The 25,017-nt window shown below is 48.4% G+C and overlaps 1 protein-coding gene across 2 annotated transcripts in view; it reads left to right on the top strand.

Annotated features, from left to right (window-relative positions):
• Nucleotides 1–22,281: 22,281 nt before the first annotated feature.
• The window catches only part of EFNA5 (ephrin A5), a 289,259-nt gene continuing 286,523 nt past the window's right edge, over nt 22,282–25,017 (top strand). The window contains exon 1 of one of the 2 annotated variants that reach the window (XM_019965500.2): nt 22,282–22,693. In XM_019965500.2, coding sequence (XP_019821059.1) covers nt 22,569–22,693 — 125 coding nt within the window. In that variant the 5' untranslated portion in view covers nt 22,282–22,568. The remainder of the gene's footprint in view (nt 22,694–25,017) is intronic. The other variant, XM_019965499.2, reaches the window with a different exon arrangement.

Below are 25,017 nucleotides of genomic sequence, written 5' to 3'. Positions count from 1 at the left end.
AAGCAATAGAGTAAAAATTAAGTAGTCTTGTCTTTGAAAATTGTTAGTTATTTTGATAAACATGCTGTCAAAAACAGCAAATGCAAACCGCACATTCTCTAGCTCATTCTCCTTCATGTACTGCGCTCATGGTTTGGTGTGAATACTTCATGGTTAAAGTATGTCTTCCCTTGAGGCTCACAGAGCCATTTAATTTCTGTTCTGGCATTTGGCCTGTTGTGTTTATGAGGTTCTATTGAGAAATGGAATTGATGATTTCTTCCATAACCACAAAGAAAAAAAATCGAGATTTACTGATTTCAAACCACTATTATAACCTTTCATGTTTTTCTGGAAAAATGTTTTCTCTCCAAAATGGGGGGGAAAAAAAAAAAGAAAGAAAGGATTTCCTATTAAATGTCTAACTGGTTGGTATCATCCCGTTCTTCAAGATGTTGAAAATTCACCTCACACTTGGCCAGATGAAGGCTGGAGGTCCCCACAAGTAGTCTGGGATCTACCAGATGTTGCTGCCTGGCCTGACAGGTCTCTGTTGGTTCCTGCTTGTCGCGGCATCGTTGTCAAGAAGAGTGGATTTCACATCCAGGGTTGACCCCTCTTGCCCCCGCCCCCAGCAACTTCCTTGTCAGAGCGCGTTCACTGCTCTTGCCTCAAAGACCTCTCTCCCCAAGCCCCACTGAAGTGCCCGGAGGACTTAGATGAAGTCAGTGGTGATGCTTTTCCCCTTTGTGTGAAATGCCATTTTAAGATTTTCATAGAATCAGAATCCAAGTTGTGATGTACATTTCCTCTTGAGCAATGGTTCTTAATCGGGGGCAAATTTGGTGGTGTCTGGAAATACTTTTTTGTTTTTACGAGCTGGGGCAGGTACTGCTGGCATCTAGCGGGTAGAGGTCACAGGTGCTGCAAAACAGACCACAGTGCACAGGACAACCCCCTACACACACTTACGCACACACACACACTCACACACGCATCAAAAGATAATGGGACTCAAAACGTCAGCTGCATACACTGAGGTTGAGAAACCCCCCTCTAGCATTTCACTCAGTTGAACCATTTTTGCCATCCCACGTTGAAATACTTTGCATTTCAATGTATTACATTTGTTGAAGTGTTAAAGCATGGCATCCTGATTTCTTTGAAAGAAAAAATAATGTCCAGTAATAGAGGAAAATAATATGCTTTCCTCTCACCTTGCTCAAAAATAAAGCTACAGTATTTGCAAAGTAGATAACCTTAGTCGTCACTCAAAATGTAAACTCCATAAGGGATAAGAGATTAACTGATGTCCCTGCTAACTTTCAGAGTGTTTTTATTTTTCCCTCTAACTGCCTCCTCAGAATCTTCGCTGACAAAGATATTTTAAAATGCAAGACAATTAGAGGGTTTTTGTTTATGAAAAATGAAGTGTTCAGGCACAAAAGCATGCACAGTGGACCTCTTAAAGAATGCTTAAAATCTCCTTTCGGTAAAAGATTTTCTTAAGTAGCTATCTGTCACTTACTAGGAATTTCTGTTGTTGCTACTGACACTTTTAAGCATAAACAGCAGCATCTGTAGATTTCCAGGGTATCCTTTAGCATTTCACACCCCTTGACCCTGGGTTGTCTCAGAGGATTTTTCAATCTGGAAATCGTGTTTAAAATTATGTAAAAATTTGTCTGAGAATACACTAGAAAAGCCATTGCCAACTGGCAGCCAGAAAGCCAGATCTTACTCACACCGAGTTTTAAGGATGAAATTTAAATGTTTTAAAATCAGGCATTAATATTTATCCCCCCTCAAAATAATAGATTTTTCATAAGAATCCAGGTGTCTCTTTTTCTGGAAAGCTGGAAAGGTCTAGCATTTGGAGGCGGCATCCCTTCCTGGCAGCACTACACCGACAAAGAACAGCAGTTAGACCCTTTGTCCAGGGCAGGCACCCGCCAGATGCTCTGGTTCCCACCCAGCCGGCTTCATCCAGGCAGCCTGCCTTCTGCCCCCAGGGGTCATCTGAATCTGCCACCCGCCCTTATGGGACAACTCAGTTCTGTAACTGTCAGTGTTGGTAGTTGGCTTATGAACCAAAAGCTGATTCATCGACTCATTTAGCAACTCACATGCAAAGTGAGATGGAGAGTTGAGACATCGTAGGAGGGTGGTAGGGAAGATGATGAGACTTCCCTGTAGCTCAGACGGCAAAGAATCTGCCTGCAAGGCAGGAGACCAGAGTTCGATCCCTGGGTCAGGAAGATCCTCTGGAGAAGGCAATGGCGACCCACTCCAGTACTCTTGCCTGGAGAATCCCATGGACAGAGGAGCCTGGTGGGCTACAGTCCATGGGGTCGCAAAGAGTCGAACACAACTGAGCGGCTAACACAGTCCACACAGGGAATGTGATGAGGAGAGCAGAGAGCCTGGGATGGGACTGGATGGTGGGGAGGGGCGTGAGGAGAATCACAATTCAACACCGAAACAGTTCAGGGGCTCCGTCTGCTTTGTAGCGTCTGTGGAGAAATCTCAGTTTTGGAGAGAAGGCGGTGAACACGACCATGTTGTTTGTGACCATGTCAGGCTCTCTGCCGCTGACGTGGCCTCTGTGTCATCTCTGAGATAGCGCCTAGTCCTGGCCTGGGTTTTTGGAGAAGCATCAGAATGGGAAGCCAAACCCAGGAAGGGCTCCCACAAGGTGAGTACCAGCCAAAGAGGGGATTATAATGTCCTGGAATCAGGGGGCCAAAGGTGGAGGAAAAAGCAACCTGCGTACCAGAGCAGAAGGAGCCTCAGATACAAAAATTAGGATAATAAGTTCAGGGCCTCCCCAGGAGAGAGGCCAGAGTGTCAGATCTGGGAATCAGGACCCTGAGTTCAGGGTGTCCCCAGGAGAGAGGCCAGAGCGTCAGATGCGGCAATCAGGACCCTGAGTTCAGGGCCTCCCCAGGAGAGAGGTCAGATGAGAAAGACGCAGAGGCCAGTGCTTTCCTCTGTGGGAAGTCCGTGGTGTGGGCGAATCTGGAAAACCCCCACTCCTCTTCCTTCTATCTGCAGGAGCCCGGGGTCCACACTTGGGTGACGGTCCCTCGTCAGCTTCAGGAAGTCCTGGTGGGCGCCGTGCTCCACAGACCTTTCTTTCGAGTGATCCGAGGTCCGCGGGAAAGCCAGGCCCGTCCGGCTAACACAGGGCTTCAGGCTACTTGCCTCTCTGTTGGCGCTCGAACGGGAACCAGCGGGATCCCGTCTCTCACCTGCAGCGCCCTCCTGAACTCTCCCCAAGAGGAGGTGAGGCGGAAGCTCCCAGGGGTGTGGGGTGGGTAAGGAGTGACAGGGTGGGCTGTCCGGGCTGTGCAAGCCTTATCTGATGAAAAAGAAGGAAGAAAGGGCTGGAAAGAAAGACGTCTGAGGAAGGAAGAGAGTGAAGGAATATTAAAACTGCTGCTGGAAAGAATCCCAGGAAAATACTACGCTAGGCGAGGCTGGGTTTCCCCTGTTTGATATGTGTGGAGGGACCATATAATTTACCATCCAAACCTGGAGCTCTTTTAAGAGAGAAAGAGGAGCTGTTAGTAATTTTCCCAAGATGCCAGCCTGACCCAGGACGGGCCAGCCAGCCAAGGCATCGGGTCTCGATCGTCAGGAACCGCCCCTCAGAGGCACACGGGGGCTCCTGAGCCAGCCGTCGGGGCCTGCAGGCTCGCCTGCAACCTCTGGGATGGGCGTAGCAAGCGAAGACTCGGGCTTGAGCTGGGCGAGGAGCAAAGGCAGAGGGCTTCCCAGCTCTTAACCTGGTGTCCGAATGACCCAGGAATTTTAAAAAAATTACAGAGGCCCAGGAATTCAGTTTTGATTATCCTGGACTGGGCCCAAACACGATTCTGGTTGATTCTGTTGTGCCACTTGCCCAGAACTCTGTGGTTTGTCCCGGGTTTCCAGACAACCCACCCTGTCCGCCCTCCCCGGGGACTGCGCCGTGCTGACCCTGAGACAGGGGGATGACCCTGCAGCTAGGGAGTCTGTGGCAGGAGGGGGCGGCTGTGGTCAAGGGACCCGTGTTTTCAAACTGAGAAGGTGTATTTATTGTCACGGGCAACTGACTATTAAGACAACCAAACCAGACAAACAGGAAACCAGTAAACCAGGCCTGTCCTAGCTCTTGGGCTCAAGCACAGAAAAGATGAGCAGTCGTGCCTGGGGCAGTACATACCTTCCTCCAGCTGCACAGCCAGGTTTATTCAGTCGGTTGCCATACCTTTTCTGTTTAAGCCCTATCTCTGGAGCGTCTGCTGGTGAGGGTGCTAGAGACGGCCACAGTGGTTGCTGTGTGTGCATAGGGGCTCGGGACAGCCTCCGCTTCCCGGATGGAGCTCCTGAAATGTGACCAGGAACCCAGAGAGAGCCGGGCGACTCTTTGCGACCCCGTGGACCACACAGTCCATGGGATTCTCCAGGCCAGGATACTGGAGTGGGCAGCCTTTCCCTTCTCCAGGGGACCTTCCCAACCCAGGGATCGACCCAGGTCTCCTGCATCGCAGGCAGATTCTTTACCAGCTGAGCCACCAGGGGAGCTCTTAAAAGATAAACTGAGGTCTAACAAAAAATTCTAAGAGGTTGAGCAAAAAGCCATCTGCAATAGGGCAGCACCAAACCGGAAACGGTAGGCCCACAGGAGCTCAGGAAAGACCCAGGCAAAGAAAGCCAAGAAAGGAAATTATCTGACCGGCCGTGGTTTAAAGCCGAGTTGGCTGTTTGTGGTCTGTGTCTTTAGCATTCTGATTCCTAAGTTGGAGGGATTTTTGGGCTTAGATTTAGGTTTGCCTACTGGCTGCCAAAGCATTAGAGCCCCATCCAGTCTAACGGCCTCCTTGTTTAATTAACTTAACCCAGCTGCTCTCACCAGTGTGAATAGTTGCAAAGCCAGTAGAAACACCAGTCAGATAGGCAGGAATTAATGAACGCATTTTAAATCCTCATTGCCGCCTCTCAGAAAATCACTAAGGGATCTCATAACTTTCAGCAAGCCTTCCTGGGGTCTTCTCGCCTCTGCTCATCCTGCCTTCATTTCTGTTCTCTCAGAACCTCGTCCCTTATCAATAGCTCAGCATTTCAATTTCATCTCAAGTCTCAGTATCTTTTACGGCTCCCCATGGTAACTGTTTCCTTTCTCTCTCTCTCTCCCCTCACTCCCCCAAACTCCGCTTCCCAACTCTGGCTCCTGGAAGCCTTTCCTTTTCTCTCCTCCTCCTTCCGGGCGGGATCGGTTTCTGGGGCCCGGGCTCTGTTTCCTTTAACATGTAAATCTTGCGGCTCAGCTCAATTCTAATCAGCACGACAAAAGGCCTGGCGGAGCCAGAGCTGGGCTCCTTCCTCTGAGAGCCTGGGGTGGGGATGGCCAGGGGCTGGTGAAGCTATGATTACTCCAGAATGAAGGTCTTTGCTCTGCATATTTGTATTGAAATGGGTTTGTATACGCATGTATACAAGCATGACTGCATAGGTGGTCCGAAATACTGTGGAAGGATCCAGGAATGATTTTGTGTGAGAATGATATGTATGATCCAACCAGCCCTAAAGGAGATCAGTCCTGAATGTTCATTGGAAGGACTGAGGCTGAAGCTAAAACTCCCAAACTTTGGCCATCTGATGGGAAGAACTGACTCATTTGAAAAGACCTTGACGGTGGGAAAGATTGAAGGTGGGAGGAGAAGGGGACAACAGAGGATGAGACGGATGGTATCACCGACTCAATGGGCATGAGTTTGAGTAAACTCTGGGTGATGGACAGCGAGGCCTGGCGTGCTGCAGTCCATGGGGTCGCAAAGAATCGGACACGACTGAGTGACTGAACTGAACTGAACTGATATGCATAATATAGAAATATATGCCAGATGAGTGCTTCTAAATTAATTTCCGTTACTGAGCAACTATGCAATGTACTAGCCAGTGACATTTTTGACAAAGGAACTAAAACGGCCTTTCAATGTCCCGTTGCCGTTCATTCTCACGAGGACAAAACAGAAATCAGGTTAATAAGGGTCAGATTTGGAGAGGCGTGTCCACACTCTTTGAAAGAAAATTAGAACATAGTATCTTTAAGGTCAACAATATGAAAGACAAAATGTAAAAGCTTGCAAAATTTTTTCTTGTCCTCCTTAATTCTCATTAGACTGAGCACTCCAGGACGGAACGGATGGCTTCGTCCATCGCTGTAGCACCTAGCATGGTGCCTGAAGTAGGGGACGTGATCATGAAGCAGACACTGCTGAGGCGGGAGCTGGGGCGCCCCAGTCTGGAGGGCTGGTTTCCCCGCAGTGAAGACAGGGACCCAGAGAGGAAGTCACCCTGCCCAGATAACAGATAGAGATCGCATCGTTCTCCTTCTTGAAGTGAGAGACCTTCCCTACTAGACTCATGCAGAAAGGCTCTGTCTCAGAGGTCAGAAGGGAGGGGGTGTCACCTCACAGTAAGAGATGCCGGCTCCCCCTGAGGCCCCCTTCGCTAGAATCCATCTTGTGGGAGAGATGGTGTGCACACGCCTGGACTCAGATCCAGCAAACATGAGCTCAGGGCCAGGAGAAGCAAGACGCTGGCGGAAGGAAACCTGGAGGAAGCGCCCCATTCAAGTGTCAGACTGCCACAAGGGCAGGGCTCTCAGCGAGCCTCTCCGTGGGTCTACCCACACATACTCTTCCTCCCTGCTTCACACTTCCCTTGTTTCACTGCTTCCTGTCTTTGCGGGAGTTCATTTCCTCACAGCCGGGTGCACCAGGGCCTTGCCACTGGCCACTGGTCCCTGCGGCTCGAGTGGCTAGGATGCAGCACTCCCATGCCTCAGCCTGACTTTCATCTCTGCCGCGAACCGAAACCTTGCTTCCAGGCCCCGCAGGCCGAGGCCACTTGAGATCAGTACACACTGGCATTTGCTAAGTGGCTGGCAGGGTGCTGTAAGCACAGCATCTCAGGCTCCCAGATTTTCTTTTGTCATTGGTGTTATGTGGAGGAAGGGTTGTTCCATTCTCTGATCTTTTAAGGCTTATATCTTTTAGTTCTTGAAGATCCTTTTTATTTCCTTCCTTCTTTCCTTCCCCCTTACCTCCCTTCCTCTCCTCCACTCTTTTCCTCCTTTCTTTCTGTATTTAAATATTTAGATAAGTGCTGCCCAATGGAAACATAATTGTAGCCACAAATGTGAGCAACGAAATTTAAAGTTTCCCCATAGCCATATATCTAAAAAAGTAAAAAGAAACATAAAATTCATTTTAAGAATTTAATATTTTATACAGTATAAATTATAAATATAAATATTTATAAATATAAATGCAGTTATAAAATATTATCATTTCAACATGTGAGCAAAATGAAAAAATTTGTAATGAGATATTTTGCAGTCTTTTTCTTTATCCTAAGTTTTCAAAACCTGGAGCATATTTTATGTATTCAGTATATCTCAATTTAAAATTGTCACATTTCAAGTGCTCAAGAGTCAGGTGTGGCTATTGGCTATTGCATGGACAACACAGTTGTAGACCATCTGAGTTAGAGTTCAAAATCGCTAACCACTTTCTGAATAATCCATCCTTTCTTTACTTATTAAGACATCCAAAAGGACTCATTTAGTTATATACTGATATTTTGTAAGTATGCCTGGCACTCAATACACATTGGTAGAATGAGTGAATGATGGAATGACATTGTGATTTATTTCCGATGGATAAGATGTTAGAGAACTTGAAGGAGGGGGAGGATTTAACATGAATAATACCTGCAGTATTGAACATGTGTTGAATCCCTGTCGGGAGACCAGATACTTGATAAACATTATCTCCTGTACTGCTCACAGCATATTTTATGAGATTGACATGATTACACTCACTTGTACAAAGCAACTGAAGCTTAGCAACATTTAGTAAGTTGCTCAAGGTTAGCATCATAGTAAATTGTTGAACAGGATTTGAAGCTATGTTTGACTCCAGAGAGAACTCTTTCCCCACACCACACTGCCTTTGTAAGATAAGACCATCAGGGTAGAGAAATAGCCTAGAGATGATGTACTCATTCTATCAAGTTAGGGAAAAAAAAACAACTACCATTGCTTACTATAGTTGCTGAAATTTTCTTTGTCATTTTAATAGAAAGAATAACTTAGTAGATAGGAGCAAATATGCTTTCATTTTCACAAGTTTTACAATATATGTCCAGACCATTTATTGGAAAGGCATTTAGGAGATTATTTTATACTTATTAAAAAAAACAGAATATGATATATTGTATGACTTTAAACAGCAACTAAATAGTTTCACCAGGATAGTAGGCAAACCAAGAAGTCAGCATTATTACATTCCTTTTCTGCTGCTACTGCTACTGCTGCTAAGTCGCGTCAGTCGTGTCCGACTCTGTGCGACCCCATAGATGGCAGCCCACCAGGCTCCTCCGTCCCTGGGATTCTCCAGGCAAGAACACTGGAGTGGGTTGCCATTTCCTCCTCCAATGCATGAAAGTGAAAAGTGAAAGTGAAGTCGCTCAGTCGTGTCCGACTCTTAGCGACCCCATGGACTGCAGCCCACCAGGCTCCTCCATCCATGGAATTTTCCGGGCAAGAGTACTGGAGTGGGGTGCCATTTCCTTCTGGACCTCCTCTAATTACCAAAAAAATGTCCTCTTTAGATTGAGTTTAAAATTAGGATGCTACATTAGGTAAGTCTCTTCCTTACCTTTTCTGTAGGGTTGGCTGCCTGTTGAAAGCAGAAAATAATGCATTTTGTGCATATGTAATTATACAGATAATTGCCTCTATCATTTAAAAATATCATTTGCCAAAATGGTGTCTATGATTAATTATGTACATTTATCACAGAGTCGACTGGGGTATATTATAAAACCCTTTCCCTAAGCTCATGCATCTTTCCTCTCTTCTTATTTTTTTCAATGTAACTTGTTTAGTAATCAAATGTTTTTGTGATTCCTTAAGCCATAATTCATGTATACAGGAGCCAGTGACTAATTTGCCCTCTGGCTGCAGAGGAATTGCTTTTTGACTTGTGACCTCAAGGAACAGCGGTGATGGTATCTAAGACCTCCTCCCTGTGTCATGTCACTTCTAACATGGGATCCTGGGGTTGGGGTCAGCATTCCCATTACCACTTCTGCAGCCCCAAACTGTACATGGTTGGGCTTCAGTGTTGAATCCTACCAAGAAAAGAAAAAACTATAGCTAAAAATACAAAAATGTATAATTATTCTGAAATCCTGACCTGTAGAACTTACCTAGTGTGAATATAAGGTAATTAATGACAGTAGGAACTCACCAAGAACAGACTCTGTCTTTGACATAAGTCCTCCTGAGGGCCTCCCAGCTCCTCTGTTCGGCCCTGGATTCTGAGCACCTCCAGACTCGTCCTCTGACACCTAAGCCGAAATCTCCCCAGCCAGAAATCGCCCTCCGCGGTCCCCGCATTATCTTCTAGCTTGGCCTGTATCACTCTTCAACGTACCGGGCTCTGTGTTCAGTAGCTTCAGTCGTGTCTGACTCTTCACGACCCCATGGACTGTAGCCCCCCAGGCTCCTCTGTCGATGCGATCCCCCAGGCAAGAACACTGGAGTGGGGTGCCGTTTCCTCCTGCAGGGGGTCAGCCTTTGTGAGGCACTGAACTGTCTCTCCCTCTCACCCCCACTGCCTTTTTGCAACCCTGAGACCTGGTTCCTCCTGGAAAACACAAGGGAAGATGCAGTGTCAGGTACCAGGGCACTATTTTCCTTCCCTTACTGAGTATACGTTCATAGAATACCTGCTGTGTGCAACGCTGAGCTCTGGGGAGTGATGAAAAATAACTGAGCTAGAAGGAGACACCGAGGAAGGGCCACACAAACACGAGTCTCAGTCAGAGGACAAGCAGTATGAAGACAGACTCGGTGTCCTGGGTGAGTTAGCGGAGTCCTGCTCTGTTCTGTGGAGTCAGAAGGGGCTTCCCCTAGAAACTGGCATCACAGCTGAGCCTTGAAAGCTGAATTCAGTCCAGCAGGTGAGACTCTAAATGTTTATTCAGGTAGAGGGGCTGCATAAGCAAAGACCTGGACATAGAGGGATGCAGGGCTTCTCTGAGGACAGGAGAGACAGTCAGTGTCACTGGCGTTAGTGTGTTGCCGGGGGCGGGGTTGGGGGTGGTGGGTTCTGTAAGATCAGGTCAAAGAGGAAGGCAAGAATCAGTCCATGCGGGGCTTGGTGGCCACTCCGAGAATTTTATCTTTGTTGCTTTTGAACTGTGTTGTTGGAGAAGACTCTTGAGAGTCCCTTGGACTGCAAGGAGATCCAACCAGTCCATCCTAAAGGAGACCAGTCCTGGGTGTTTATTGGAAGGACTGATGTTGAAGCTGAAACTCCAGTACTTTGGCCACCTGATGTGAAGAGCTGACTCATTTGAAAAGACCCTGATGCTGGGAAAGATTGAGGGCAGGAGGAGAAGGGGATGACAGAGGATGAGATGGTTGGATGGCATCACTGACTCAATGGACATGGGTTTGGGTGGACTCCGGGAGTTGGTGATGGACAGGGAGGCCTGGCGTGCTGTGGTTCATGGGGTCACAGAGTTGGACATGACTGAGTGACTGAACTGAACTGAACTGATGGGAAGCTGTGGACTGGTGGAGTGTGACGCTTCCCTCTGGAATAGATGACCCCAGCTGCAGAATGGAGTGAATACTGGATGGAGGTAAGCGTGGGCGGCTGAGATTGGTTAGGAGGCAACCTGATGGAGAAGTTGAGACATCCCTTGGCAGAATACTGAATCCTCTGCCTCATCAAATCTGTCAGTGAGAAGTTCTCCTTTGGTAACTTATGGGGGTCTTTACCCCAATCCACAAAAGGATATAAGATGTGAATATGAAGGTGTTTATTAAAGGTCTTGTCAGTAAAGGAAGAGAAGAGGGCTAAAGAAAAACACCTGTATTTCAGGGGTGGATGGTCATCCCACAGATATTCTGTGCCTGCTTCCAGGCTATGAATCACTGTCAAGCAGGCAGAAGAAAGCAGCAGGAGACAGTCAGAGAACTCTGGAAATGTGGAGTAATAAACATCAATGGCAAGACAGCCTCAAGAAGGAAGGGTGGCCAACGGTTGAGTGTCTGCAGAGGCGGAAAGTGATTTGCATGCTGAGGAGGACCACTCTTGAGTCCGAGGATTCGCCCCCAGCCAAGGCGGCACACTCTAGAAACCCCGGGCTGGAAACTAGAGCCCCTGAGAGACAGGGACAGAACCTCCTCCAATCTTAGAAGGTTTAACTCACAGGAAGATAAGGCTTGTGACATAAAATGCCACTTTGTATCTCTTTGAATTCTACTTTGTATCTACTTCCTTGAAACAGATCTATTCCATCTACCCAAAGAGAGCTGTTCATCCCTGGTTCCACTGCAGCTGTTGTCGTTTGAGGTTGACCCTTACCAGGCCCCCGAAGCTGCTGTCTTGGGCCAGCCCTTCCTGCTGAAAGATGGAGGTGCCGTGAAGTTAAATCAATGTGGTGAGTGATGTGGACGTTTGAGATGAAGCTAAACATAGCTTCCTTTGATTTTTCACCTTTTTCATTTTTTTTTTCTGGCTGGACACCACTTTAGAAGAAGAATCACCTCTGGATAAAGCACCTCTTCAGGTTTGCCGGTCTAACTAAATGACATTATCCTAAGAGGATCAGAAGGGCCTGAAAGTTGACTGCGTTCATTGAGGGTTCCACGTAAAGTGTTTATTGAAGGAGGAAAAGACTCCCTCTGAAAGCTGTAAAGTAGCAAAAACAAAGACTTGTGGTAAAGATATTCAGAAAACCATGGTGCCAATTATAGACTTAGCAGCAAGTAACTCAGTAAGGGAATCAAAGTTTTGAAAGAATAACATTTATTTGAACGGAATGATAGCCACAATCTTATTTCTGATAATTTAAGAAGAGGATGTATCTGTTGTCTACTGCTATGTAACAAACCACCCCGAAATTTAGTGGCTCAGAACGAGGACCATTTATTGAGGACAGGATTTTGGGGGGTGGGCAGTTTAGACTGGGCTCAGCTGTGAAGCTCTTCTAGTCTCCGCTGAAAATTTTTAATACCTGTTGGCCACTGCCAGTCAGCTGGTTAGCACTGCATCTGGGGATTGCCAGGGCCAATGGGGTGAAGGAGTGAGACGTCTTCCGTCAACCAGAAGGCTAGCTTCAGCTGGCTCAGGTGGCCACTGGGCAGGGTTCCTAGAGGGGAAGCTTAAGTGCCTCTTGAGACGTGTCTCAGAATTGGCACAACAGCCTTTCAGCCAAAGGACGTCCCAGGTCAGCTCAGATTCAAGGGGTGAAAAAAATAAGTCTTTATTGACGAGAGGAGCTAACTGCAAAGGTAAACTGTGAAGGAGACAGAATTGGGGCCATTTTGCTATCTATCACAGATTCTGCATCATCTTTATCCTATTTGAGTAGATATAATGTGTAATATTTGAACAATACTTTTGGAAAAGGAAATGTCTTTATTTTCAGCTTTGATGGCAGTTTCCAACTAGGAGCTCCCTCACAGCAACCAGTTAGGAGGAGATTGTATTGACAGGATATTTTTAACTTCTTTCTCATTTCTGTAACCGTAAACAGAATCCCCACGTTTTCCGCAGTTGTTGGTCTAGGTGTGTGTGACGTAACCGGTCACAGACAAAGCAGGGTTTCTTAATGGCAAGGGACACTACCTAACTGCTGGCCTGGAAATCCTTTATAAAGAGTTCAGAATTGCCATTGGGAAAAGGGCATTTACTTGACAAATGGTGCTATTTCCATTTTTGTCTGCCCGATTTTAAATTTCCTCTTACTAAAATGGCAAATTCAGGCCCCAGAATGAATTGAACAAATGAAATACATAACTGGAGACACACACTTCACCACTTCACTCTGTAATATGTAGACATCTTATGGATGCAAGGACATTTCATGGAAAGGGAGTTTTTAAATTACTTTGTATGCGTATAGAGAAAATAAAACTTTTTGATGTCTTGGCTCAACTGAATAGGATCTCACTTAATAGCCCATGTAGTACTTTAAGATGATTTATTATTATGCTAATATTGTAATGTAATATTTATTAAGCATTAGAAGTGTGCAGAATACTAGCCAGTCCACATAAAAGATCCTGATGGATTTCAAGGAAAAGGGTTAAGAAAGGCACTCTCTTAATCCATAAGGAAGGAGAGTAATTCAGAATCTAGCTGAACCAATAAATCCTATTTAATTAGTATACATCATATGCAGCCCCCCCAAGGTAGACTAATGGAAATGGAAGTGATAATCTTTGGTTAAAAGGTAGTCATTTTAACAACACATTTCTCTCCCAGACTTCAGTTTAGAAAGAGTTAGTTCAGTAAAATATTTCTCATTTTAAAAGTTTTGGCCAATATTCTGCATTATTATCTGACGTTCTAAAATCACAAGTTACAGTGGTTTCTATAGAGAGCAGCTTATAACTATTACTCCAAACTACAAAATGAAATGCCTTTAAAAAATTATACCCTAACTGTAACTTTATAACATCACAGTAAAATTTACAATGTTGGCATAAGATTTTTGGAAGTCTCTACTAGAGTTATAAATCTGCAGTAAGAGGACAATTTTCCTAAAAAAATAAATAATATGCTTTAAAAGACCGTCTCTACCATGGCCAAGAAAAATCAAAAAAAATTGAGACAATTATTTAAATGACTACCAAAAAAAAATCCACACTCCAAAATATCCCCTAACTGAGCCATAAAAGGTAAAAAAAAAGTAAAAAAAAAAAAAGAAAAAAGAAAAAATGCACATAGTTGAGGAAAGAGTTTCTTACTTTGCCATAATTCTATTTTGCTTAGCCAGTTTATATCCAGGGAGAAAAAGTAAAGCCAATGTTAAAATGGGGCTTAGAAACATTTTCTATTTCATGAAATCATGCCCACTGACTAAGGGTTATATCCTCTGCTTGCCTTTAAATAGAATTCTCACAGAAGTTGATGAAATCTTGGGGGAAAATTGATTGAAAAATAAGTTCTGTCTCTCCCTATCCATATGCATGCTCATAAACATGCTACATGTGTATAAATGTGTATGTACATAATGGTATCAATTAAATTTTTAAAAAAAAGATGTTCTTGCCTTTGGGGAGTCTCTAAACAAGTGAAAAAAAAATACAAAAGCACACAACTTACATACTTTTTGGGTGACATTAGATGTAGCTGGTGGAGAAAAGTATCCTAATTATTAGTTTGTATATATTTGAGAAAAAAAGCACAGGTTAACTGTGTTTCTGAAAAGGCTACATATGTTCTTTTTATTTAAATAAGGGTATGCTGTAGGTCGGAGAAGGCAATGGCACCCCACTCCAGTACTCTTGCCTGGAAAATCCCATGGACGGAGGAGCCTGGTGAGCTGCAGTCCATGCGGTCGCAAAAGAGTCAGACACGACTGAGCGACTTCACTTTCACTTTTCACTTTCCTGCATTGGAGAAGGAAATGGCAACCCACTCCAGTGTTCTTGCCTGGAGAATCCCAGGGACGGGGGAGCCTGGCGGGCTGCCGTCTATGGGGTCGCACAGAGTCGGACACGACTGACGTGACTTAGCAGCATGCTGTAGGTATCTATGTTGCCATTGTCATAGAACAGATATATTATACGTTTATTTACTTATTTAGTAAGTAATATGCATTCATGGTAATCCGAATTCTTTTAAGCACGGAGTGTAACGCTATTTAATCACTCACAAAGACCATTTTAGGATACTTCACTTGTGTCAGTTGATTGATTAGAGTTTTAGAATGCAGATAGATTATTTGGTGATTTTTATTTAAATATTTGAAGAGGGGAACTACAGAGCAGTGAAAGTACATACATGTTCCAATAGTAAAGGACACACAAACATTTCTTGTGGGAAACTATCACCTACCAATTTCAGCTTTGTAGTTGAATGTTGGCCACGTAGTTCTATAGTATATATACTGAAGTCTGGGTAATGAAAAATGATGTGGAAATTGGTTGAATCACCCAGTTGTTGTTTGCTTCTTTCAGAATTATATGTAAGCACATACACATTTGTAATACACAGAAACATAATGCATATTTACATATGTGACCAATCACTTGGTTTGGCTTTTTATCACAATGACTGCTCAAAATTCTGTATGTTTAAAAACTTTACTATGTAGGTCTTAAACTAAGTTTCAAAATGAACAAAGCAACACGTAGTCAATAAAAAAGAAATTCTACAAAAGTCTCTTTAAGAATATTTCAGTAACTTGTAAAATTATCCACAGGCTTCAAGAGAAGTTCAGTCTCTCAGTCATGTCCGACTCTTTGCCACCCCATGAACTGCAGCACGACAGGCCTCCCTGTCCATCACCAACTCCTGGAGTTTACTCAAACCCATGTCCATTGAGTCAGTGATGCCATCCAACCATCTCATCCTCTGTTGTCCCCTTCTCCTGCCCTCAATCTTTCCCAGCATCAGGGAAAGATTTTCAAATGAGTCAGCTCTTCTCATCAGGTGGCCAAAGTATTGGAGTTTCAGCTTCAACATCAGTCCTTCCAATGAACACCCAGGACTGATCTCCTTCAGAATGGACTGGTTGGATCTCCTTGCAGTCCAAGGGACTCTCAAGAGTCTTCTCCAACACCACAGTTCAAAAGCATCAATTCTTCGGCACTCAGCTTTCTTATATAGTCCAACTCTCACATCCATACATGACCACTGGAAAAACCATAGCCTTGACTAGACAGACGTTTGTTGGCAAAGTAATGTCTCTGCTTTTGAATATGCTATCTAGGTTGGTCACAGCTTTCCTTCCAAGGAGTAAGCGTCTTTTAATTTCATGGCTGCAGTCACCATCTGCAGTGATTTGGGAGCCCCCAAAAATAAAGTCTGACACTGTTTCTACTGTTTCTCCATCTATTTCCCACGAAGTGATGGGACCAGATGCCATGATCTTTGTTTTCTGAATGTTGAGCTTTAAGCCAACTTTTTCACTCTCCACTTTCACTTTCATCAAGAGGCTTTTTAGTTCTTCTTCACTTTCTGCCATAAGGTGGTATCATCTGCATATCTGAGGTTATTGATATTTCTCCTGGCAATCTTGATTCCAGCTTGTGCTTCCTCCAGCCCAGCATTTATGATGATGTACTCTGCATAGAAGTTAAACAAGCAGGGTGACAATATACAGCTTTGACGTACTCCTTTCCCTATTTGGAACCAGTCTGTTGTTCCATGTCCAGTTCTAAATGTTGCTTCCTGACCTGCATACAGGTTTCTCAAGAGGCAGGTCAGGTGGTCTGGTATGCCCATTTCTTTCAGAATTTTCCACAGTTTCTTGTGATCCACACAGTCAAAGGCTTTGGCATAATCAATAAAGCAGAAATAGATGTTTTTCTGGATCTTGCTTTCTCGATGATCCAGCGGATGTGTGCATTTGATCTCTGGTTTCTCTGCCTTTTCTAAAACCAGCTTGAACATCTGGAAGTTCACGGTTCACGTATTGCTGAGGCCTGGCTTGGAGAATTTTGAGCATTACTTTACTAGCGTGTGAGATGAGTGCAACTGTAGGGATCCTAGCAAATTCAAGATGGAAGTTGAAGGTCACAGGTTGAAGGTAGAGAGTCGGTACTTTAGTAGAGGCTGTTTCTCCTCCCTCTTTTAGACTACACCCAGGAAACGCAACTGCATCAGAAACAGAAAAGGAGCCTTTCCTAAGGTCTAAGGAAAGCAAAGCTAGGGAAGAGTTCTTTCTAAAGATTCTGAGAAAGCTGTTATAAAAGGGGTCAAGAAGGGAGAAGGCTTCATGAAGCAACTTCAAACAGTCTGGGCGCAGGATAGCAGCGTGACAGTTTGGTGATGGAACCTGTTTCTTTGGGATGAACTCTGAAGTTCTAGGAAGACAGCAGGGTTAGCACAAATCACATTATGTGAGTCACCTGCCAGAAAGTTTTTTGTCTAGTTACTACTTTCTTAATCTTTGCTCTTGAGTTTATTTCCCTTATTATTTCTTCGGGGTATTAGTTCTCATTTAACTGCTTTCTTCAACAAGAGTTGCTTCGTCTGTGACTGTGGGGCTTGATTCACCAGCTTGTCTGGACGTTTGACTCAGTAGATTTCCACTTCTATCTGGCGGCAGCTAATACAGAAAGGAAATCCAAACTAATCTAAAAATGAAGACTAATTCATATTTTAGGAGATGGCATTCTGTTTTGTGCCACGTGAAAATTATTTTTAAAGTGTCACTGCATTTTGATAGTATCATGAAATTCAGTTCTTGGAAGTATCAATGTTCTTGCTTTGATGGTTTGCTTGGACATTTCTTCTAAGTATGGAGCTTTTCTTTTTTTTTTGCCTGAAATATTGAAATAGTTAAGGTAAAAATAAATTACCTAGATCAGTGACTCTTAATTTTCTATGCTGATTAGAATTCCCTGGGGAGCTTTTAAAAATTAGAGAAACCAAACCCCCACCCCTAACCAACTAAAACAGGGAGTTGGGTCTTGACATGGTTCTTTAAAAAAAAAAAAAAAACCTCCCAAGGTAATTCTAACTTGTAGCCAAGGTTGGAACACCCATCTAGATACTTCCTGGCCAAAAAGTAATAAATAAATGAATAAACAGATGAATCCCTATTTGTATTTTAATTTGAAGAATTGCTTCAGTGTCGTTTGCTTTCAAAACACCAGTGTGCTTGTTTGCCTGTAGCTTTAAATCCAAATATATTTAGAATACAGCTAAACTTCTACAGTCCATTCTGAAGCAACTTTTCAGGTCTAAGCTCCCAACAACCCTGTTTCAATCTTGTAGAACTCAAAGCATTCAAACACTCTCTGCACTTTGATTCTGTATGTTATGGTTTCTCGCTGTCTTCTCTGACACCCTAGCACCTTCTCCTATACTTGGCAAAAGATGACTTATGTTGTAAACACCAACTTTCGGAGTCATTGCCTCTGTGACACTGAGCTAATCATAATTATTTTATGTAATGCTGATTTGTATAAATTCAAATCACTTGAATATTTTCCTGAGCAGATGAAGCCATATTATCTGAAGAGACGAAGCCATATTATCTAATGATAAGTATACTTCACAATACCTCTCTACAAACTTCATCTACGAATGTATCTATCATATGACTTCTTACTTAGTTCAATATCAGTAATTACTTAGGTATATAATCCCAGAAGGAGGCATTTAAGTGTATGAATTATTTCTCATAGACATTTGAATTATGTTCTGAACAGTTGCAAATTCTGATGGCTTTTGTTCCTACTCCTTGAATCATTTTAAGGAAACCCATAATGTAGGATTTCTTTTTCTGCATAAAATGGGACCATACAGACTTAAACAAATTGGAAATATTTAAAATATCAGGACATCCATATTCTTTTGATATGTTGATATTTCACATTTGCTTACAGTGTGTGTTTCAAATAGGAAATAAGTGAATAGAATTCCTTTTTCTTTACTCCTTTTGGCTTTGCTGCCACAGGAAGCCAGCTTGCTAACTCCTGATACCTGATATTTCCCTGACTAAAAAATCTCTTATGAGATTCAGCATTTTTCCCAAGATAGGAGTCGTGAATTCTCATCTTCCTAAAGATGCATATGTCCCTTAAAAGGGTCCAGAATATTTCCTGCAAAACTGCCTCAGTCATAGGAACACCTATTAGAGCTCTTATCTGAAAGACAGGGTAAAATGCAACCTTCTTGCAACAGAAAAAAAAAGAAGCTCATCGTAAAATAGGCCAAGAACTTGAACATCAGCAGAACTGGAGGGTGGAGGGTGGAGGTGGGGTGGGGGGTGGGTAGTGGAGCGGGGGTGGGGGGGCGGGGGGGAGAAAACGTTTTAAATGACAATTTGACTAAAAAAATTAAGGCTTATCCTTCAGTTCCCTAGCTTAAGTTTTCTGACTTCTCACTGCTGGAATTCTGTGAAACATACAGATGGTCGAGAAGAATTTCTGTTGATGGTTTTGGATACACATTTCTTAATGTGGCAAGGCACTTGGTTTGTTAGGGTGATCTGCAGCGCAGTCTACAAATTACAGGTTGCATTTCGTGTGTCTAGTCACAAGGGGACGAGTTACTTTTCCAGGACAATTTCAGGTCTCTCCAGATGGGAAATAATCCTGTAACTGAGAAACGACTCAGCGTTTAGGTGAGAGCCGGGGACACCCAGGTAACCCCACGTCGAGGGGGGACTGTTCCTTCCCTCTCCAACCTGCATGCTTGGTGGCCCTGGAGCCTCGGTCCCCCTCATCCAGGCCGGGCCGCGGGCAGTAGCCCCACTGGGTGCAGACCGCAGGCCCGCCACTGGAGGGCGCGTGGACGCTTCCAAAGAGCTCGGAAGCGCCTGCAAATCCAAGGCGCAGGGACCGGAGCGCGCCGGAGGAAAGACGCGATCTTTCCTTTCCTTGTGCTCATAAGTACAGGGGAGAGCCTGCAGGCTCGGAAGCCGAACCTGGCTGCTTTCCTGGGATCAGGCCTTCCCACTAAGGCAGCGAATCCCCTGGAGCGTCAGGCAGACGGGACCCCAGCGGCCCCCCGGCCCCGCGAGGCCGAGTCTCCAGGCGCCGCAGCGCCGCGCGCCCCGCGCGCCTCCCCGACGCTGCCCGGCTCTGGGGCGGCCGCGCATAGCTGGCGGCCGGGTTGGGGGGCGGTGCGGGGCCCGAGGCGCTGCAGCCTTACTCTGGGAGCCCGGGGACACAAGACGGGTTCCGATCATAAGAGAACTCCCTCCCTGCCCTCCCCCCCCCACCCCCCCCCCCCCCCCCCCCGCTCCCATTTCTTTTTCTGCACCGGATTCGTGCAGACCCTTTCTCCTCTGGGCAGTGCACACTGAACCGACCTCGGACCTGAACTAGAAAAGGTGTTTCGGGTGTGTGTGTGGGGGTGGGGTGGGGTGGTCCCTGCCTCATTCAATGTCCTCCCCGCTGAGGGTTCGCACTGAATTGTTATCACTGTAAACTGATTTTCTCGACTTAATACACTGATTTTCTCGACTTAAAAAAAAAAAAAAAGTGTTTTCAAAGCATCACTTTAAAGAAAACTCGCCCTTGCTGCCCTCGAACCTTGAAATCCCTGGTAGGAAGAGGGGAATTCAAAGGCACCTGAGAGATGCTCGGGTCGCCAGATAAGCCGGGCAGCGCGCGTCGTGAAGACCCGGGCGGAGATTTACGAGAACACGTGGTCACTGTGGTCCCCCTGCCCGCCGGCTGCTGAGACTTTGCTATTATTACTCGAGGGGCTCCGGAGACGGATTTCGGCTTTCCGGCGGCAGGGTGGGATAACCCGTTCCTTTGTCACTGAAGAACCCCCTCGTCTCAGGTAAAGAGACCATCCCGCAGCCCAGACGGAAAAAAAAAAAAAAAGTCAGCATCCAAAGGGTTACGCGCAGCACAGCTGGGTTCGCGCGAAGGAGAGGGCGCCCGAGCACTCCCAGTAATTCAATTAGTCAGGTTTCTAGAAGGTGGGGCCCGGGATGGGGAGGGAGGGGGGGTTAGGAGGCGTGGGGAAGGGAGGAGATTAGGAAAACGCCTCTTTTCTCGTGGAGCAGACCAATCGGGTTGGATAGAGGGAAAAAAAAACCCGAAAACCCCGATCGGTAAGCAAACAGCAGGCCGGGGCCAGACTGGCTGCTCCAGCCGCTCCCCACCCCTTCCCAAGTAAACTGCAAGGGGTGGGGGTGGAGGGGGGGGCGAAGAAAAAAAATCAGCCCACATGACCCGGGCGGCGACGGCGCAGGCTGCAGGCGCCTCCCCCTGTCGGGCCGGGCTCCGCGCCGCGGCCCCCGCGCACCCGTCCACGTCCACGCGCGCGGCCCCGAGCTCCCGCGCGGCGGCGGCGGCGGCGGCTGTCGGCTTTACACGCAGGTCATTAACGAGGGGGCGTGCCCGAGGAGATTTTTTTTTTTTTTCCCATAAAGCATTTTCTCTCTCTCTTTTTCCTCCCCTTTCTCTCTTTTGCAAAACTGACTTTTACCCCTTCCCACTCCTCGCCAGTCGTTGCAATCCCTCCCGGGCTGCTCGTGCTGCCGCTGCTGCACTCAAGTTTATTTTCCCGCCTGGAGAAGGTCTGGGGATTCTCTTGGTGGTTTTCACACCCTCGCTGCTGCTGCGCCCGAGGAGGGAAAGAGGAGCCGCTGCTGGAGGAACTGGAAGGTTTTTCTGATGTAGTCATCGGGGAGGTGCCACGCGCTCGTGCGCTCTCTCTCTCTCTTTTCTTTCTTTTTTTTTTTTTTTCCCCTCCTCCTTTGGCGTTTCCAACTGATTGATGCATCTCTACAAGTTGCCGGGCTTGGGGTGGAACCGGTCGGAGTCGCAGGGACACTTCTGAGAGCTCCCCCCAGCGCTCTCGGCCCCGCAGCTGGGGGGCTCGGTCTGGCTCCCGGAAGGCGATCGGAGACTTGACATCGGCCCGTTCGGGAGTTGGAGGGGTTCATCTGCGAGGGGTCGTTTGCCCTCCCGCCCCCGAGCCTCACAGCTGGGTTGGCATAGCCCCGCGGGTCTCGGCATCCCAGCTCCGCCCGGCTGGCTGGTGCGTAACCTCTGCTCTCCGCGCGCCCCGGTGCACCCGCTCCCGGCCGAAGAAGGCACGCGCGAGGGGTCCCCGGGACTCAGCCCGCGGCCGGGTGTCGCCTCCCACCGCCGCCGCAGACGGACTCCGCCGGAGGAGGGGTGGGGGACCCGCCCGAAGACACGGGGGAGCCAAACTTTTCTTGGAGGTTTGCGAAGCAAAACGTCTCCTCCAGAGCTCCGCGGCCGCTCCCCCAGCTCCAGGACGCCGGCGGGGCTGGCCGCTCCGTGACTCCAGATCCCGCCCTTCTCGGCGTACCGCCCCGCGCCCACCGCGCCTGGGACTCCTCCGAGATTTCCAGGGCTCACCCGGCTCGAAAGCACCGAGGAGGCGGGGGAAACGGGGGGTCCTCCGACTGCCTGGGACCAAAGGCGCGAAGCCCCCCCTCCGCCCCCGCGCAATCCGCACGGAGCTCCCCTACTGCAATTGCCGCCCCCCGCCCCCCCAAAGGCTGCCAAAGTAACTTGGAGCGAAGCGGGGCGCGGTGCCCAGGGCCCCGGGCGGCGGCGGAGCCGTGCGCAGCCCGCGCCGCCGCCGCTGAGCCGGGCCCGGCGGGCCGGTGTATGTCTCCCCGCGGCCGCGGCGCGCCCCTCGCGGTGACTGCGCAGCGTGCCGCCGCCCGGCCGGGCGCGCACCGCCCTCTGCCCGGGTGACCGGCCCGCCGCCGCCGCCCGAGACCCAGCTTGGCACCCCTTCCCCCGCCCCCGCCGCCGCCGCCACCGCACACACACACGCACGCTTCTCTCCATCTTGCGCTTCCCTTTTTTCCTCCCGATCCCTCCAGCGGGGCTGCGAGTTTGCCTTGATCGCCCCTCTACTCCGTCGCCTTCTTTTCTTCTCGCTTGTCTCCCCCCGCTCTCAGCTCGCTGCGCGCCTCTCGCCCCTCTGCGTTTGTATTTATTCATATTTATCTGGCCCCCGCTCGCTCGCGCTCCCCCGCACTCCCTGCGTCCGGATCCCGGCTCTCTCCCCGGAGTGGCGCGTCGGGGGCTGCGCCGCTGGCCAGGCGTGATGCTGCACGTGGAGATGTTGACGCCGCTGTTTCTCGCGCTGTGGATGTGCGTGTTCAGCCAGGACCCAGGCTCCAAGGCCGTTGCCGACCGCTACGCCGTCTACTGGAACAGCAGCAACCCCAGGTAGGGCGGCGGGGGGTGGGGTAGGGGCTGTGGGTCGGAGAAACGGGGTTCCCCGGGCCTCGGGGGCCCTGCGGACGGAGCGGCGGCGCCCGCCGGGGATCCGCGCGCCCTAGCCGGCCGCGGCGCGCGCGCTGAGTCTGCGTGGGCTCGGGCGCGGGTTTCTTGGGAGGCGCTCGCGGGAAGCGCGCCTCTCGTGGGCCCCCTCTTTGTTGGGGTGCGGCGGGGGAGCCTGGGTGCCCCCTGGGCGTCCCCGGGGCCGCCCGGACTGGCGGCTTCTGCGCAGCGCGGGGGAAACGCTGGGAAAAGGCGGGAGCCCGGGAGTGGAGACTTCGCTCTTGCACCCGGGCCGACTGGCCGGCATCCGGATCCAGGCGCGGGGCTTGGGCGCGGAGAGCCTTGGGCGCAGCGCCGCCAGGGGCTCCCTCCTGGAGCCTGGCTGCGCAGGGATTGCGGGGGAGAACCCGCCAAAGATCCTCAAAGTGTGTGTGTGTGTGTGTGTGTGTGTGTGAATTTTTCCTTCCCTTTTCCCCCGATGCGCTCGGAAGGCGCACTGGCTGGGGGCAGGGAGGGGGCCCGGGAGGCGGAAGCTGGAGGTTTTTATTTTCCTCTTTTAATTGCGAGGAGAGCAGGCGGCCCCCCCCAGTCCGTCTGGTCCTGGCGCTCTTGGAGGTGGGGAGGACGCTCCCTCCTCCTGCGCCTCCGGGTGGGCGCAGGGGGCCAGAAAGTTGGATGGAAGGCCGGGTCACGGCAGGCTGGCCGAGCTAGCTGCCCGAGTTGCCTGCCCCCGGAGGTGGGAGCCCTGGGTCCGGAGGCTGGCGGCGCCGCCGGAGGCACGCGGGCGGTCACCTGGAGCCGGTTCTCCGGCGCCGCCCGAGCCCGCCGGGGACGCGGGGAAGCCGGAGACTCGCGCCCCGGGCCGCCCGAGCGCTCGCGCCGGCCACCGGCCGCAAGCGGACGCTCCTGGCTCACAGCCCCGGGACGTGGGGCGCGGGGGGGCTTGTCCGCAGGGCCGGGAGGCCCCCTCCGGGTCCAGGGCAGGTCGCAGCTCTCCTTTCGCCCGGGCAGCAGTCGGCCCCGCTGGGCCCACTTTGCTCTGCGTCTCCGGGACCGAGGCCGGCTTCCAGCGGTGGGCTGGTCTCCGCGCCCTCCTTGGAGGAGGGAAACAGCCTCGCTTATACCGAAAACCCCAGCTTTTTTTTTTTCCCCCCTTCCCCTGGGCTGGAGTGGAAGTTGGGAGGCCAAGGAAAGAGTTCGCGGTCGCTGCGCGCGTGGGGAGAGGCGCTGGCCGGCGCCTTAGTTTTTCCTCGCTCCCCGTGGCCCTCTCCGCCGGCCTTTGTTACTTTGGCACCGGAGGGCTTCCCCCGCCTGGAGGAAGGTCCTCTCCGCTGCAGACAGGGAGATCTCCCTGCTAGCGGTCCACCGGCTGAAAAACGGGGAGAGAGTACCCCCCTCCCACACACACACCCCTGCTGTCCCAGGAAAGACAGTCACACCCAGGTAGCCCCAGACTGATAGCAGCGCCTGGCCCAAGAGCAGACATCCCTCAAAGTTTGGCTGTAAAAAAACACATCTCCTGGAGAGGGTGATGGGATGGGAAACTCATTTCTTCTCTGACATGCCACTTACCACTATTAGGAAAAAAGACAAGAGAACCATCCTGCCAGAGGAGATGCCTTTTATTAAAGCTGACAAGACAAATAGGGCGAGCTTTCCAGTTGTGATGGTGTTAAAAGCAAGTCTCATTATGTTGGTTGGTTTTATTCCCCTTTGGGCTTTATTAGACAGCATATTCGAAAGAGAGGAATTTATATTTTAAACTTTAGTGCCTTATTAAATAAAATAGCAGTGCAATTGGTTCGTTGAATTTGGGACATTTTGCTCTTGCTTGTCTTTTCTTTTCCCCACCCCAAACTTCACAGGGTAATCTTTTTTTTTCTCATGGTATTCATTTATTGGAATACTAGGGAGTTCCACTCGTCCTGGAAGCATCAGCAACGTCCCCAGTCTACCCCTCCTTCTTAACCTGTCAAGCTAGTCTGAGTTAGTTTGAGGACATTTTATCTTAGGTTATCTCTGTTTTATGCTTTTGATACTGTTGTTTGGTTTGAGATTAGCACATTGATTTTTGTCACAGGTCATGTTTTTTAATAGATCTGCCCTGCCTGCGGAAAACTCTCTTGTTCAGGATGCCATGGTGTCTTTGAAGCTGCCCAAAGTTAATCTGTAGAATTTTAAAATACCAAGAGTATTCTCCGAGTCAGTGTTCTAATTTGAAGCTTGTGGAAATACTGTTTATTTCATCATTATCAATTTGATAATGTTTA

The sequence above is a fragment of the Bos indicus genome, chromosome 7 (genome assembly GCF_029378745.1).
Source record: "Bos indicus isolate NIAB-ARS_2022 breed Sahiwal x Tharparkar chromosome 7, NIAB-ARS_B.indTharparkar_mat_pri_1.0, whole genome shotgun sequence".
NCBI lineage: Eukaryota > Metazoa > Chordata > Mammalia > Artiodactyla > Bovidae > Bos > Bos indicus.
This window is presented reverse-complemented; position numbering and strand designations above follow the sequence as displayed.